Here is a 16,834-nt window from a genome sequence, read left to right on the forward strand (position 1 = left end):
AGAGCAAGTCTCCGTCTCAAAAAAAAAAAAAAAAAAAGTACTAAAAATATTTTATAACATTGGCTAGGTGCAGTGGCTCATGTCTGTAATCCTAGCACTTTGGGAGTCCAAGGTGGGAAGATCACTTGAGGTTGGGAGTTCAAGACCAGCCTGGGTAACATAGTGAGACCCCCGTCTCTATAAAAAATTTAAAAGTAAGCCAGGGATGGTAGCACACACCTATAGTCCCAGCTGCTTGGGAAGCTGAGGTGGTTCACTTGAGCTCGGGAGTTTGAGGCTACAGTGAGCTATGATTGCACCTGCACTCCAGCATGGGCAAAAGAGTGAGACCTGCCTCTAAAATAATTTGTTTAATAAATAAATATTGTGTAAAATTACCTTCAGGCTATATATATAAGATGTATATGAAACATAAATGAATTTCATGTTTAGACTTGGGTCCATCCCCAAGATATCAGTATGTATATGCAAATATTCCAAAATCTGAAAAAAATCTGAGATCCAAAACACTTCTGGCCCCAAGCATTTCCAATAAAGGATACTGAACCTGTAACATCTAGGTTTGTGTAAGTGTAGTCTATGATGTTTGCACAACAAATCACCTAACTACACATCTCTCAGTACAACTCCCCATTATTGTCACATGACTGTATGTTTCTCAGATGAGTACAAGGGTATATAACTATGCATTCCTGCCTAACTGCATCCTTCTTTCACCCAACAGATGAATGGTATCTTAACCAAGTATAGAAGCAAGGGTTGCAATTTCAGTTGTATGAACACGTTACTCCATTATCTTATTACAGTTTCTGGTATTGCGGATGAAAAACCTGATCCTTTTCCTTCTTTGATGTGTTATGACGACTGGAAGGCTGTTAAATTTTTCACTTTATAAAAAAAAAGCTGCTTCCATGTTATTGTTTCCCTGCAATCCTGTCTAGAACTCAGTGAGCACTTTAAATTTGAAGACTAAATTTGTTTTTCAGGTCAGAAAAATTTTCCTATATTTATTAAATATATTTCCTATATTTGTTATATTTTCCTACATTTATCACACAGGAAAAAATTCCTATATTATTGAATTATTAATAATTTCTTAATGATTTAGTATTTGACCTCTCCTTTCTATGTTTCATTTTCTCTTTCTAGGATTCCTATTTATTATACATGAGGATACTAAAGCCTTCTAACTTACTTGATTATTTTCTCTTATGATTTCCATCTTTTATATTTTTGCTTTGTGATCCATTCTTTCAGGCATCTAATTTGGGACTTAACAGTAACGACCCCCTACTCTGATTAACTTACAGAATTTAGTTTAAAAAAATCATATTTTTCAGCCCAAGAATAATTATTTGTGCTGCACTTGATTCTCCATAAGAGCTCATTTTATTCCCTGCAAGTGTTCATTCCTCTAACAGTTTAATTTAGCTTGGTATGTGCTTTGTTTCTTTCAAGTTATCTTTTCTCCAGATATCAAGATCCTTTAAAGATGTTATATATGTATTCACGCATGTGTTTATGCATGTCATTATGGACAATTCCTTGGTACTCAGGTTTAGCAGCTACTCTGAAACTGGCAGAAAGCAAAGCAGTCTCTCCCTCTACAGATCCACAATGAAGGAGTAAACCACTATTCTTTGAGATATCTACTCCCCAGTTTTTTTCAGGTTCTCCCAGACTCAGAGACAGGAAACAGCTGGCGCATTCAATTCTATCTTTGACTTATAAAATGAAAGTAACCAGGCATATTCATGCAAGATATATGTTAACTTTCCCTTTCCCATTCCCCATCTTCCTCCATTTCCCCACAGGAGTTCTCAGACCTCAGTAAACCAAGTTTTCCTCAAGATCCACCACTTTGGCCAGGCGTGGTGGCTTAAGCCTCTAGTCCCAGCAGTTTGGGAGGCCAAGGTGGGAGGATCGTTTGAGCGTGGGAGGGAGAGGTTTCAGTGAGCCAAGACTGCACACTATACTCCAGCTTGGGGGACAGAGTGAGACACTGTCTAAAAAAAAAATCCAACACTTTCTTCTAGGATCTTCAATGCAAATCAACAAGTACCTACCTACCCCAAAGTAAACACCTTTGTAGTTATTATATTTGCCAAGATTCCCAAAGAGCCAAAATCTTACCTGCAACCAACATCCATCTTACTCTGGAGAAATAGATATACTACTACATGGCTACTAGTCAAAGAAAAAAGGAGCAACATTCAAGTTTCCTTCTTCCCTGAAACTCTTCCTCTGACTCTGGAGAAACGTACACTGAATCTTTGAGATTTGTATACATGGAAGTTTTCCACAGGTATCCTTCCACAACATTACTTGAAAATCACCGCATTTAAAAATAGTTCCTCAAAGTGATTCGAAGTTAAGGATATCTCATTTCATCCAAGATAATTTCTATTTCTCTTTATTTTGTTGTTGCTTTGTAGTAAATTCTAAAAGGGCAAAAGTGCTGTTTATGATGTCATTTTTTCCCAGAAAATTTTAACAGATTTATAATTATTATAAAGTTGAACCACTGAAACTTATTCACTGAAATATTTTGACTTGCATTAATGCTTTATGTCCCTGAATTTATGTTAAAATTCACATATAAATAAAATGGAAAAACTGGAAATACTTGATTTCTATCCACTATTTTTTCACTAACAATCATATACTTAGGTACTATGATGGTTAATATTAAGTGCCAACTTGATTGGAGTGAAGGATGCAAAGTATTGTTCCTAGGTCTGTCTGTGAGGGTGTTGCCAAAGGAGATTAACATTTGAGTCAGTGGACTGGGAGAGGCAGACCCACCCTCAATCGGTGGGCACCATCTAATCAGCAGCCAGCACAGCTAGAATAAAGCAGACAGGAAAAGATGTAAGAGCTGACTTGCTGAGTCTTCTGGCCTTCATCTTTCTCCCATGCTGGATGCCCTTGAACATCAGACTCCAGGTTCTTCAGTTTTTGGATTCTTGGACTTATGCCACTGTTTGCCAGGGGCTCTCAGCCTTTGGCCACAGACTGAGGGCTACACTGTCGGCTTCCCTACTTTTGAGGTTTTGGGACTTAGGCTGATCCACCATTGGCTTCTGTGCTCCTCAATCTGTAGACAGCCTATCATGGGACTTTACCTTGTGATCATGTGACTCAATTCTCCTTAATAAACTCCCTTTTACACATACATATATCCTATTAGTTCTGTCCCTCTAGAGAACCCCGACTAATACAGGTACCTTTTGACTCTATGGCAAAAAAAATTCTAAGCTCAAAACTACCAATAACAGGAAAAAAATTGTGGGGGGTTTCTCTTTTAGAGAATGAAATGTTTCCCATCACAGTGGCTTCTTAAAAGGACGTTCTCCACGCTGACTGGGTATCTTTTGGCATAATTGTTATAGATTTGGCATGGACAGCACACAGGTTGGTGTCTTCAAAAAGGTCAACCAGACAGGTCTCACTTGCCTCCTGCAAAGCACCAAATAGCTGCTGTGCCCTACAATCACTGGTCTGATTTGAAGTCCTGAGCAATTTCTCAAGCCAGACTGTGGAAGGGAAGTTTGTGATTCAGAAGTTCAGCGGACTTCCAGAAACAACTGATTTCATGGAGTGCCACAGTACCAGGCCTGTAACAATGAGGTTTCTTCACCACTCCAGGAGAGGGTGCACTCTCGTATGCAGGCTTTGTAGTCAGTTGCTTCCTGGGTGCTTTACCACCAGTTAATGTGCAGTCTGCTTTGTAGGAGCCACCATATAGCAACCTCCTTACTTAGTCCCCTTTTCCTTCACCTAGAGTTCAGTAAGCTAGAGACGGCACCAGCCTTGCAGAGTCACAGTGGGTCAGCAGCACAGGAGAAGTTGTGAAAACCTGTCATCTTTCTTTCTTTATTTTCTGAGATGGGAGTTTCGCTCTGTCACCCAGGAGTGCAGTGGGGGGGATCTTGGCTCACTGCAACCTCCATTTCCCAGGTTTAAGTGACCCTCCTGCCTCAGCCTCCCAAGTAGCTGGGATTACAGGCACGCATCACCAGGCCTGGCTAATTTTTGTATTTTTAGTGGAGACCGGGTTTTATCATGTTGGCCAGGCTGGTCTCAAACTCCTGACCTCAAGTGATCCACCCACCTTGGCCTCCCAAAGTGCTGGGATTACAGGCATAAGCAAGTGTGTCAAGCCCTCTCTGTCATCTTTAAACCTTAAATCCTATTCCATAACTTTAGAAAAAACCTTGACTAAAAATCAAAATGGAGTCACCCATGCTTTGGGATGCTGAGGTGGGAGGACAGCTTGAGGCCAGGAATTCAACATCAACCTGGGTAACATAGCAAGACCCCATCTAATTTAATTTTTTGTAGAGACAGGGTCTCACTATGTTGCCCAGGCTGGTCTCAAACTCCGAGCCTCAAGTGATCCTCTCAACCTGTTCTCACAAAGTGCTGGGATCACAGGTGTAAACCACCATGCACAGCCATTGCTGTAATCGTTAAAAAAAGTTAAATAGCTACTGTAATTGGCTATCCACTTGGTATAGTTTGGCTATGTCCTCACCCAAGTTTTATCTTGAATTGTAGTTCCCGTAATTCCCACATATTGTAGGAGGAAACTGGTGGGAGACAATTGAATCATGGGGGCAGTTTCTCCCATACTGTTCTGGTGGTAGTGAGTAAGTCTCACAAGATCTGATGGTTTTATAAGGGAAAACCCCTTTCGCTTGGTTCCCTCATTCTCTCTTGCTGCCGCCATCTAAGAAGTGTCTTTTGCCTTCCACCATGACTGTGAGGCCTCCCCAGCCATATGGAACTGTGAGCCCAGTAAACCTCTTTTTCCTTACAAATTACCCAGTCACAGGTATGTTTTTATTAGCAGTGTGAAAACAGACTAATACAGTAAATTGGTACCAGAAGAGTGGGGTACTGCTTTATAGATACACCAAAATGTGGAACTGGGTAACAGGCAGAGGTTAGAACAGTTTGGAGGGCCCAGAAGACAGGCAAATGTGAGAAAGTCTGGAACTTCCTAGAGACTTGTTGAATGGCTTTGACCAAATGCCGATAATGATATGGACAAGGAAATCCAAGGTGTGGTGGTTTCAGATGGAGATGAGAAACTTGTTGGGAACTGGGGTAAAGGTGACTCTTGCTATATTTTAGCAGACTGTCAGCATTTTGTCCTTAAGCTAGAGATTTGTGGAACTTTGAACTTGAGGGAGATGATTTAGGGTATCTGGTGGAAGAAATTTCTAAGCAGCAAAGTATTCAAAAGGTATGTGGGTGTTATTAAAAGCATTCAGTTTTAAAAGGGAAACAGAGCATAAAAGTTCAGAAAATTTGCAGCCTCCAAAGCCAAAGAAAAACCCATTTTCTGAGGAGAAAATCAAGCCAGCTGCAGAAATTTGTATAAGTAACAAGCAGCCCAGTGTTAATTGCCACGACAATGAGGAAAATGTCAGAGGTCTTCACAGCAGTCCCTCCCATCACAGGCCTGGAGGCCTAGGAGGGAAAAATAGTTTCATGGGCCAGGCTTAGGGCTCCCCTGCTATGTGCATCCTAGGGACTTGGTGCTTCAGAGGGCGCAAGCCCCAAGCCTTGGCAGCTTCCATGTAGTGTTGAGCCTGCAGATGCACAGAAGTCAAGAATGTGCACCTGCAGGAGGTTTGGGAACCTCCACATAGATTTCACAGGATGTATGGAAACACCTAAATGTCCAGGCAGAAGTTAGTTGCAGGGGTGGGGCTCTTATATAGAACCTCTGCTAGGGCAGTGCAGAAGGGAAATGTGGGGTTGAAGCCTTACACAGAGTCCTCATTGGGACACTGCCTAGTGGAGCTGGGAGAAGAGGGCCACCATCCTCCAAATCCCAGAATGGTATATTCACTGACAACCTGCACTGTGCACCTGGAAAAACCTCAGACACTCAACACCAGCATGTGAAAGCAGCTAGGAGGGAGCCCATACCCTGCAAAGCCACAAGGGCGTAGCTTCCCAAGACCATGGAAACCTACTATTTGCATCAGTGTGACCTGGATGTGAGACATGTAATCAAAAGAGATCATTTTGGAGCTTTTAAGATTTGACTGTCTTACTGGATTTCAGACTTGCATGGGGCCTGTAGCCCCTTCAATTTGGCCAATTTGGCCCATTTGGAAAGGGTGTATTTACCCAATGCCTGTATCCCCATTATATCTAGGAAGTAACTAACTTGCTTTTGATTTTACAGGCTCATAGGCGGAAGGGACTTGCCTTGTTTCAGATGAGGCTTTGGACTGTAGACTTCTGAGTTAATGCTGAAATGAGTTGAGACTTTGGGGGAATGTTGGAAAGGCATGATTGGTTTTCAAATGTGAGGACATGAGATCTAGGAGGGGCCGGGGCAGAATGATATGGTTTGGCTGTGTCTCCACCCAAATCTCATCTGGAATTATAGCTCCCATAATTCTTACATGTTGTGGAAGGGAATCAGTGGGAGATAATTGAATCATGGGGGTGGTTTTATAACCATCAGATCTTTCACAGTGGTTCCCTCATTCTCTCTTGCCGCCACCATGTATGAAGCACATTTCACCTTCCACCATGATTATGAGGCATCCCCAGCCATGTGGAACTATGAGTCCATTAAACCTCTTTTTCTTTATATATTGCCCCGTCTTGGGTATGTCTTTATCAGCAACATGAAAACAAACTAATACACCATTAAATGGCTTCTAACAGTTGAAAACGTAACACTAATGCTCAGGTATGAAGAAGTAAAGCACTTAAGCCTAATGGTACCTCAAAAACTGGAAAAAAATAAGAGATTTTTGAAAAGGGAAAACAAATATAATCAAGCAGAAGCTCAATTTAGGATTCTCTATAAGTAGCATCAAGAAACAAAATGTTGATCAATGTGGGGATCGGGGGAAAGAAAATTTTTTAAAAAGAAACAGTGATTAATTTAGATAATTTAAGAAACTTTAAAATATTAAAAAGTTAACAGGCCTTGTAAATCCTTAAACTAGCTGAACTAAATTAGTATACTATATAAATGATTTAAAGCTAAGTATTTTGCAGAAACGCCAATGGTAAGATGTTAAAAATGTGTACACTTTCTACTGTATGTTTTCTTTTTTTTTTGAGACGGAGTCTCGCTCTGTCGCCCAGGCTGGAGTGCAGTGGCACGATCTCAGCTCACTGCAACCTCCGCCCCTCTAGGTTTTTAAGCAATTCTCTGCCTCAACCTCCAGAGAAGCTGGGATTACAGGCGCGTGCCACCACACCCAGCTAATTTTTTTGTATTTTTAGTAGAGACGGGGTTTCACCATCTTGGCCAAGATGGTCTTCAACTCCTGACCTCAAGTGATTCGCCTGCCTCAGCCTCCCAAAGTGCTGGGATTACAGGCGTTGAGCCACCGTGTCTGGCTTACTCTATGTTTTCATATAAATTACCCTATAATACTCCTACCCAATAGCATTCTTTTAGAAATGAAAAAATTCTGCATTTCTGGTTAACTATGTACTTCTCTATGCTATTGCCCCTGGTAACCTCTTCTTAAGTGTACTACTGCCTGTGACACAGTATTTATTTTTCTTTTATACTTTATCTTTTTCTGATCTAGCACAAATCTTTTATATTCTTCAGGAAAAATGCTAAGCTTTGCAAAGAACAAGTCATTCTTTGGAAACTACCAAAATAATTATTTTAAGCAAATAGCATCAATAGATGCTCAAATTAAAAGATGAAAGTTTGATGTGCACTAATGAAGAAAAAACTAATAATTAGCATGTAGCTTCTTGATTAGTCAGCATCCCAAAATGGGTATTTTTTTAATCATCCCAATAATCAAATAATATATATTTATAGGCAAATTATGTAGACTTACACGAACATAACTATCTCATCTGTGAAATGAGGCTATTATTGACTAATATTAATAGATACATAGATTAATTTCATGAGATCAAGTGTTCTACGCTGTTTAATATAGTACCTGGTAGAGTAAGTGCTTAATAAATAAATAGTGAGGATCATGAAGAGTATATTCAAAATCCAAATAAGAGAGATTCTGCTTTAGGTTGGCACTGCTATTGTTCTGTATCTATGTAGAGTAGTTTTAAAAAATCATCTTAATTCTGAAAGTAGTTCACTCCATCCTCATATGTACCAAAAGGACCCATCATTACAAGTAGACAGATAAAACTTTCTATACCACTGAATGATTTTATACATAAAACACAGAAAAACAATCACATCTTTGACATAAGAAATCACCAAAGGAATAACAAAGACATTTTGGAATAAAATGAAAGTTTTAAACTTACTGACTGACTAAATCACATCCCATCTTAGAACCATCATCTGCTTCCTCTTCCATATCAGAATCCATTCCATTGTCACCTTATAAATGAAAAGAACTATTGAAAGCACACTTATAAAAACATTAAAATGATGTAATCATTACATTAAAAAGTATAATCTTTAAAAGTTATGCAGATTAAAGAACTTTATACTGGGTCAAAATTTAAATTTTTAATTGCTTGTATTTAAAATAATTTTTTCAATGCCTTAGGTATTTCTCATTGACTTCTTTTTTGTTTTGTTTTTTAAGACGGAGTCTCGCACTGTCACCAGGGCTGGTGTGCAGTAGCGCGACCTCGGCTCACTGCAACCTCCACCTCCTGGGTTCAAGCAATTCTCCTGCCTCAGCCTCCCGAGTAGCTGGGACTACAGGCGTCCACCACCACGCCCGGCTAATTTTTATATTTTTAGTAGAGACGGGGTTTCACTATGTTGGCCAGGCTGGTCTCAAACTCCTGACCTTGTGATCCGCCCGCCTCAGCCTCCCAAAGTGCTGGGATTACAGGCGTGAGCCATCACGCCCGGCCTCATTGCCTTCTTTTTATCTATTATATAAATGTATACAGACAAGAAAATGTGTATATACACTTACACACTACATACATAAGTATATATCTATTTCCAGAGTTACAAAATGCCATCAATTTTACATTTAAAAATGAAGCAATCTCTGGAAACTAAAAGGCTCCCATTTTTGTTTCTTCTTCTGTCATGTTAAAGCTAAAATCCTTGCAAAGTTCCAAAACGAAAAAAATACATGCCTGAAAATCCAAAATTCTAGAGTTGTGAGTATCACAAAGAGTAGTCATACTACAGGCAGACAAACAAATATTGGTAAATTGCATGGAAGTATTCTAACTCTACATCTGGGTCTTATTAGAGAGTAAACAGATTGCAATAGGTAACTAAACACTATAAAAAATCTAAAGCAGAAAATTAAAAAGATTTTAAGGGAAATTCTTTGCCTTTCCAATAATTTTTTTACAGATTTTGGTAAACTTTTAAATTTCATTTTATTATACTCTTAGCTATATACACTTGATTTGGAAAAATGATATATTGTCTATTCTTGAAATGCTTTTCTGATATGTAAACTATATTTTTTAGTACAAATAGAAGTAAAAACACTCTTTAATGATACCCAATAATGAAATTAAATATCCAGGTAGGAGAAAGAATACCTCAGGATTTATGCTGAATATAGTATTAATTAATAAGTTGCCAGAATGTAAAAATATGTATTCTTACCCTCAAGAATCTTCAAAATTTTTTTTTCAGACAGGAGCTCTAACTGTTCCTGGCATAGTTTTTTAATTTCTTCTATTGAACAGTTCTAAAGGAAATGACATTTTAAAAAAATGCATTTATGTAACACAGCCCCAATGTAAACTGGAAAATTTCAATCATAAAAATTGAAGTTAGCAAAATCTTACAATAAAATAAATTAAAGCCTCAAGTAGATTCACATCTTCTCCTGGGATGAAATCTGAAAAACTGCCAGTTAATATGTGAACACTGTAGATTTGATGGGAATGCATAAAGCTGTATTTATTATCAAAGAACAAAGTAAAGAGTGAGACAGTTTCCCAGCTATTCTTAAGCAATCTATTTATGTTAAGTAATTATTCTAAAGGTTTAAAATATTAAAGTCTTGTATCTTTAGATATATGATCTTGGGCTTAACTTGAGAGTCCAAGGTCAATTTCTACAACTGTATAAAACTAGAACAACAAATATTTCCCTAAATAATTTTCAAAAATAATCAAATAAAAATACTTGTGAATCTAATGAAATATAAACTATTATTAACCATTACTGTTTGTTGTTACACAGCAGCATATTGTGACATTATTTCTTAAAGCGCCAGAAACATTGTATGTCCAATTTAGTTACTACCATTCCCTGCATTTAACAGAATTAGCTCCACAGGGTCAACAAATTTCTTGCCTAAACATTTTATCTTGGCAAATTTTTAGATATACAAGGCTGTTTATGGTTCTTTATTTTACAAAGTCTTTTCAAGTAGCTTGTTTTAGATGCAAACATCCAATTAAAACTGCATTAAGGCCAGGCACGGTGGCTCACACTTGTAATCCCAACACTTTGGGAGGCCAAGGTGGGTGGATCACGAGGTCAGGAGTTCGAGACCAACTTGGCCAACATGGTGAAACCCTGTTTCCATTAAAAATCCAAAAATTAGCTGGGCTTGGTGGTGCGTGCCTGTAATCCCAGCTACTCAGGAGGCTGAGGCAAGAGAATTGCTTGAACCCGGGAGGCAGAGATTGCAGTGGGCCGAGATCACGCCACTGCACTCCAGCCTGGGCAACAGAGCAAGACTCTGTCTCAAAAAAAACAAACAAAAAAACGCAGTAAGTAAAACAAACAATTGCAACAAAGAAAGTTGTATCTCTACGTATGTATCTAGTGTGATGTGTAATGAAGTACCTTTAACACATCAGGAAGCATCTTCTGTAACTTCTTCTCTCCTATAATACAGAAGCACTGCTGAAGCATTTCTTTTTTGTCTGATATATAGAAACTAACTGGTTTCAATGACACAGTCAGGTCCAGTCCACCTTCTTCAAGGTCACTGTGCTCTGCCAAGAATAATTCTTTTTCCAAAGCAGGCAAAATATATTTGGTTTCCTAAAGTTAAAAGAATAAAGAACCATTAAACAATACTATTTAAAATATAAAGAATATGTACATGACATCATACATTTTCATTTAATAAATTCTTCTTCATCAAAAATTCCCAAATTCTTTGCACATTTATCTAAAACCACAGGAGAGAATATTTGTTTAATATTCTTTGATTTTCCTCTCCATACTGCAATTAACTCAAGGAGTAGCTATAAAGGGAAGAGATACTTAGGATACACAAACAAAAGTATACTAAATATTGAATAATTTCTTAAAGTTTTAGACTTTTGAAGAATTAGGATTTTCCCCTAAAAGGCCATTCACCCAAAAGCTCTATGTATGCATAATCATTGTACTTAAATTCATATAAACAAATTGAAGTAAAAATGTCACAAATCACAAATATGCAGAAAAGTAACATACTTACCAGGAGCTATCATCATTTTTAAAACTTACATAACCATAATCAAAGTAACCAAGTAATTTCAGTAATTTAAGATATTTCTGTCCATTTTACTTTCTGTCTCCCTACTCTATCCAGTCTCTCCAAATCCACTGCCGTAGTTCTGTTCCAAACTACCACAATGTTTTGCCTAGGTTACACCAATAGCCGTTGAATGGGACTCCCTGCATCTAATATGAGGTCTCTTTGTTTTGGACACTGTTAGCAGAATGGATTTTATAAAATGTATATGTACTCATCCTTCTTGTTTCAAACCCTTCAATGAATTCCCATTGCTCTTAAGGTAATATGGCCTACCTGGCCTTCATGCTCATTCTTTGTGTTTAGGACACAATCTTCTTTGAATTACTCGACTGTAACCTATTCTCCTTCCTTCAGCTCATACAGGCAGGGCTTTGGCATACCATTTTCCTATGACAGTCTTTCCTCCTTCCTTTCTCTATCACACTATATTCACAAGATTAACAAATTCAGATACTTCGGACAATTCAACAGTCACTTCCTCTGGAAAATCTTCCCTGACCACAGAGGTCAGATAATTGTTTACAAAGCAGTTTTAAAATAGGTCAATTTTAAAGAACACTATGAAAATTAGACTGAAAAAGTAAAAGAATCAGCACTTGTTCTAACAGCTTACAATGAAATAATGTAGAGAAACTGGAATCCTCATACACTGTTAGCAGGAATATAAAATTGAGCAGCTACTTTGGAAGCTAATTTGGCAGTACCTCAAAAAGTTACCATACGACCCAGCATTTTCATTCCTAGATATATACCCAAGAGAAAAGTAATGATATGTCTACACAAAAACTTTTACTTGTTCTTAACAGCATGACTCATAATAGCCAAAAAGCAGAAACAACAGAAATGTCCATCAAGTGATAAATGGAAAAATGACATGTTGCATAGCGGTACCTACACATATGTGGTACATATGTACAGCTATACAAAAACAAAACAAAATGTGATATAGCAGCCATAAAAAGGCATGAATCTCTGTGATACAAAGGAATGAACCCTATGTGCTACAACATGGATGAATCTTGAAAACATTATGCTAAAAGATGCCAGACACAAAACACCACATATTATATAAGCTAAAAGTTACACATAAGGTTGCTTTCTGGAGTGATGAAAATATTTTAAAACTGACTAGGCAGGGCAAGGTGGCTCACGCCTGTAATCCCAGCACTTTGGGAGGCCGAAGCGGGCAGATCACGAGGTCAGGAGATCTAGACCATCCCAGCTAACACGGTGAAACCCCGTCTCCACTAAAAATACAAAAACATTAGCTGGACTGGTGGCGGGCGCCTGTAGTCCCAGCTACTCAGGAGGCTGAGGCAGGAGAATGGTGTGAACCCGGGAGGCGGTGCTTACAGTGAGCCGAGATAGCACCACTGCACTCCAGCCTGGGCAGCAGAGCGAGACTCTGTCTCAAAAAATAAATAAATAAATAAAATAAAATAAAATAAATAAAAAATAAGGAACTCAATACACAACAGATATAATGGCACTCTCTAAAGTTTGAAATGTTATCTACAAGCCTAATATGCAATGACCTTTTCTTCACAAATACACTAATTTTTCATTAGAAGATGGGTTTAGTTCTGCATGCAAATGTTTTCAATATTCAACTGACCAATGTTGTTGGTCTCCCCATCACAACGGAGTGTTAGAACTAGGGAAACTGGCCATGCGCGGTGGCTCATGCCTGTAATCCCAGCACTCTGGGAGGCTGAGACAGGTGGATCACCTGAGGTCAGGAGTTCGAGACCAGCCTGGCCAACATGGTGAAACCCCACCTCTGTTAAAAATACAAAAATTAGCTGGCCATGGTGGTGGGCACCTGTAATCCCAGCTACTCAGGAGGCTGAGCCAGGAGAATTACCTGAACCCAGGAGGTGGAGGTTGCAGTGGGCTGAGATGGTGCCACTCACTGCACTCCAGCCTGGGCGACACAGTGAGACTCCATCTCAAAAAAAAAAAAAAAAAAGGAAACTATTTAAAATAAGAATGGTGATATCCAACACTGAATCTAGAAGGGGTGGGAAAACTGAATAGATCCATATTAAATAATTTTTTTAAAGAGTGTTTTAAAAAATCACCCTAAAAAACTCCACTAGACCCAGATACTTCTGACAAATATTTGAGAAGAAAATATAAACCATTCTGGAACACAACAAAAACACACAAAGCTTCCTAATTCAATCCATTACAAAATAAAACTACAGACTGATCTAATTTAGAAACACATATATAAAAGTAAAAACACTGATTTCCAGCCAAGTACAACAAACCAAACAGAACTTGTCCCAAGACTCCAAAGACTGTTCAACATCAACTAACTTATCAATAAATTACATTATCTGATTAAAGGAGAAAAAGTACGTGATCATCTCAACAGAATGCCAGAAAACCACCTGATAAAATCTCTACATAAAGAGAAACTGTTTGTACTCTACCAAAGAGAAAAATGAGCAGAGGATATGTACAGAAAATTACATGAGAAGGAATCAAATGGCAAATAAAAATATCAAAATGTTCAATCTCACTAATCAGGAAAATAAAAACTAAAACAAACACAATATTAATCTGACCCATGTACAGAAAATTACATGAGAAGGAATCAAATGGCAAATAAAAATATTAAAATGTTCAATCTCACTAATCAGGAAAATAAAAATTAAAACAAACACAATATTAATTTGACCCATTAGTCCGGCGATTTTTTAAAAAAATGGTTATCAAAAGCTAGTTAAGAATTTCAGAAATCGGTATTCTTACATATGTACTGTTTGCACTATAAATCTGTAAAGTCTCATTTGGAAAGCATTTGGTGGCATTCACCAAGTTTTTAATAGCACAAACTTTGACCCAGGAATTTCAGTGCTGACACTCTCTCCCAACATAACTCTTGTAGAAGATATATACATAAAGGTGTTCGTATTGTAGTCACAATACAAAAAAACCTGCAAATTTAAATATCAAAAAAATAATAAAATACCAGGCAGTCACTAAAAATAACAAACCACGTATATAAAGAAGCCTATCACAACAATGCAGGTACTCAACAGCGGGAATAACACAATACTGCTTAAATGTAGCAACTTAAATACACATATCTGACCAGGAGTGATTAAAAGAGGCCGCGTATCAAAATATTAATGGAGGGGCAAGAAGGACTTAACGCTTTCCCTTTATTTTCCTCATTGAATGAATTTCAACTACATATTCATTCGTTTTGAAACAAATTATGAACTTTTTTTTAAACGGCGTTCCCTTGGTAGATTGGCGGCGTATAAAGAACATGGCTTTTGTAGTCAAGACATTTGGATTCAAACCTAGGAGCTATTAACAAACTCTGTGACCGTGGGTAAAGTTTCTTAACTTCTTTGGGCCTCAATTTTCTCATCAGTAATGTGGGGTTAACCACATCTACGAAAAGATGAAGACGAAGGGAGAACTGTTTGGCTTGCAAGGGAAATGAAGGCTAGCTTCCAACTCATATTCTTCTGGGAGACTGAAACCACAGGAGTGGAAGGAGCCAAGAGTATTAAAAAAAAAAAAAAAAAAGATGATCAGGAAATCCAGAAACTTGACGTTCAAGATTCAAGACACGGATGGGAGTGTGGGGCTCACCAGGACTTAGGTAGGAACATGAACCTCAAGCACGGACGACCTTGGGTCGCGCTAGCAGTGAGCTCCAGCCGGCGCCCCATCCCTCTGGTAGCCCGACTTCTTCCGAAAAAGCAGCAGCTCCGGGAAGCGGCCAGAGGGGCGCGCACGCACCTGCTGCAAGGAGCCCGAGACGCTGGAAGAGTCGGTACTCCTCCGCTTCCGGCGCTCACTACGCTCCACGCTGCTCCCGCCCCAGCAGCTGCCGCCGCTCCCACCGCCGGTGACACTTCCACTAAAGCTGGCGTTCCCACAGCAGCTGACGCTCCCGCAGCCCCCGACGCTCCCGCAGCCGCTAGTGCTTCCACTGCCGCCGCTGGCCAAGGCGGGTACGATGTCCGAGGCCGCGAGCGCCGCAGCCGCCTCTTGACTGCTACGTTTGCGCCGTTTCTCCCGGGAGGACTTTTTCCCCGTCATGATCCCTCTGCTGCAACCATCGGAGGAAAGTCTGCTGTCTCTGGTGCTACCGAAACCCGACTCCCGCGGCAGTGGGCGGCAGGCACTGCCGTCGCAGGTTATGCGTCACTTCCGTCCGTGACAGAACGTGGTGAAGCGTTATGGGCCAGGGTGGCGGGGGAGTTGCTAGAACCGGTTGCGCTTCCTCCTCCGGTCGTTGAGGTCGGTTGGAGTATGTAGTGGGTAGCCTGTCTAGTCAGTTTGTTTTGTTTTGTTTTGTTTTTATACCTCTACAAAGCATAGAAGGTGGAACTTACTTCCTTTTAACTTCGAAACTTTTTAGTGTTAGTGTTTGTCAGTTTACAGTAAGGTTGAAGTGTAGTTGCTGATTCTCCATTTCCGTTTACCTCCAAATCTTAAGATATTAACGCTGTAACAATAAAGAGAACCTAGGGAAAAGTTGTTGCATGTCTTTTTCGTCATTACCTGGGCAAATTATGTATTTCTTGCGTAGAATCTAACATGGACAAGAGCTTGAGTTCATTTTTGAAAATTGAAAATGGGTCAAAGCTTTATGAAGTTTTATGGGTGGATGTAATCTAAACAGAAGGGAGATTTTAAGGAAAGGGAGCTAGAACACTTAAAAAGTGAACCAAGGTCTTTGCCGTTTCAGCAGGGGCCTTTAGCCACTGAGGGAAAAACGTAGAGCCTGGGGCAAAACTATCTGGGTGGTAGTAATTCTGTGCCTTTCCCTGGGGTAAGAAGCAATTAAAGAAGCTTCCCTTCCCTTTGTCTCCTATTTGTCTCAGTCATTCAGCAACTACTTAAGTGCCTAAAACAAACCAGCCTAGGGTTAATAACTAGGGATACTTCCAGCCCTAGGAAAACTCTTTCCCCAGGCCCCACTCTTAAATTGGCCTTCTAAGGTAAATGCTGGGACTGTGCCCAGTGTGTTCCCAAGGGTTCCATTAAGTATCACACTAAGAGTCATACCTGAAAGGATTGAGAGTGTTGTGTTCACAGATGGGAAAAATACATAAAATTAATAACATGTTACACTTATAAACCTGTTATGAATTGTGTCCCTGAAACCATCCTCATAATTTTAATAAAACTAAATTGCTAGAAATTTTTTTTTTTTTTGAGACTGAGTTTCACTCTTGTTGCCCAGGCTGGAGTACAATGCATGATCCCGGCTCACAGCAACCTCCTCCTCCCGTGTTCAAGCGATTCTCCTGCCTCAGCCTCCTGAGTAGCTGGGACTACAGGCATGCGCCACACGCCGGGCTAATTTTGTATTTTTTGTAGAGACAGGGTTTCTTCATGTTGGTCAGGCG

At 39.4% G+C, this 16,834-nt stretch overlaps 1 protein-coding gene across 2 annotated transcripts in view; it reads right to left on the bottom strand.

Annotated features, from left to right (window-relative positions):
* Window positions 1–15,953, bottom strand: part of CAAP1 (caspase activity and apoptosis inhibitor 1) — a 56,935-nt gene extending 40,982 nt beyond the window's left edge. The window contains exons 1-4 of one of the 2 annotated variants that reach the window (XM_017869321.1): window positions 15,216–15,953; window positions 10,766–10,966; window positions 9,569–9,653; window positions 8,284–8,359 (exon numbers count right to left, since the gene is read on the bottom strand). In XM_017869321.1, the coding sequence (XP_017724810.1) occupies window positions 8,284–8,359; window positions 9,569–9,653; window positions 10,766–10,966; window positions 15,216–15,518 (665 nt within the window). In that variant the 5' untranslated portion in view covers window positions 15,519–15,953. Of the gene's footprint in view, window positions 1–8,283; window positions 8,360–9,568; window positions 9,654–10,765; window positions 10,967–15,065 lie in introns of both variants that reach the window. The other variant, XM_017869322.1, reaches the window with a different exon arrangement.
* Window positions 15,954–16,834: the final 881 nt, after the last annotated feature.

The sequence above is a fragment of the Rhinopithecus bieti genome, unplaced genomic scaffold (assembly GCF_001698545.2).
Source record: "Rhinopithecus bieti isolate Rb0 unplaced genomic scaffold, ASM169854v2 scaffold_2572, whole genome shotgun sequence".
NCBI lineage: Eukaryota > Metazoa > Chordata > Mammalia > Primates > Cercopithecidae > Rhinopithecus > Rhinopithecus bieti.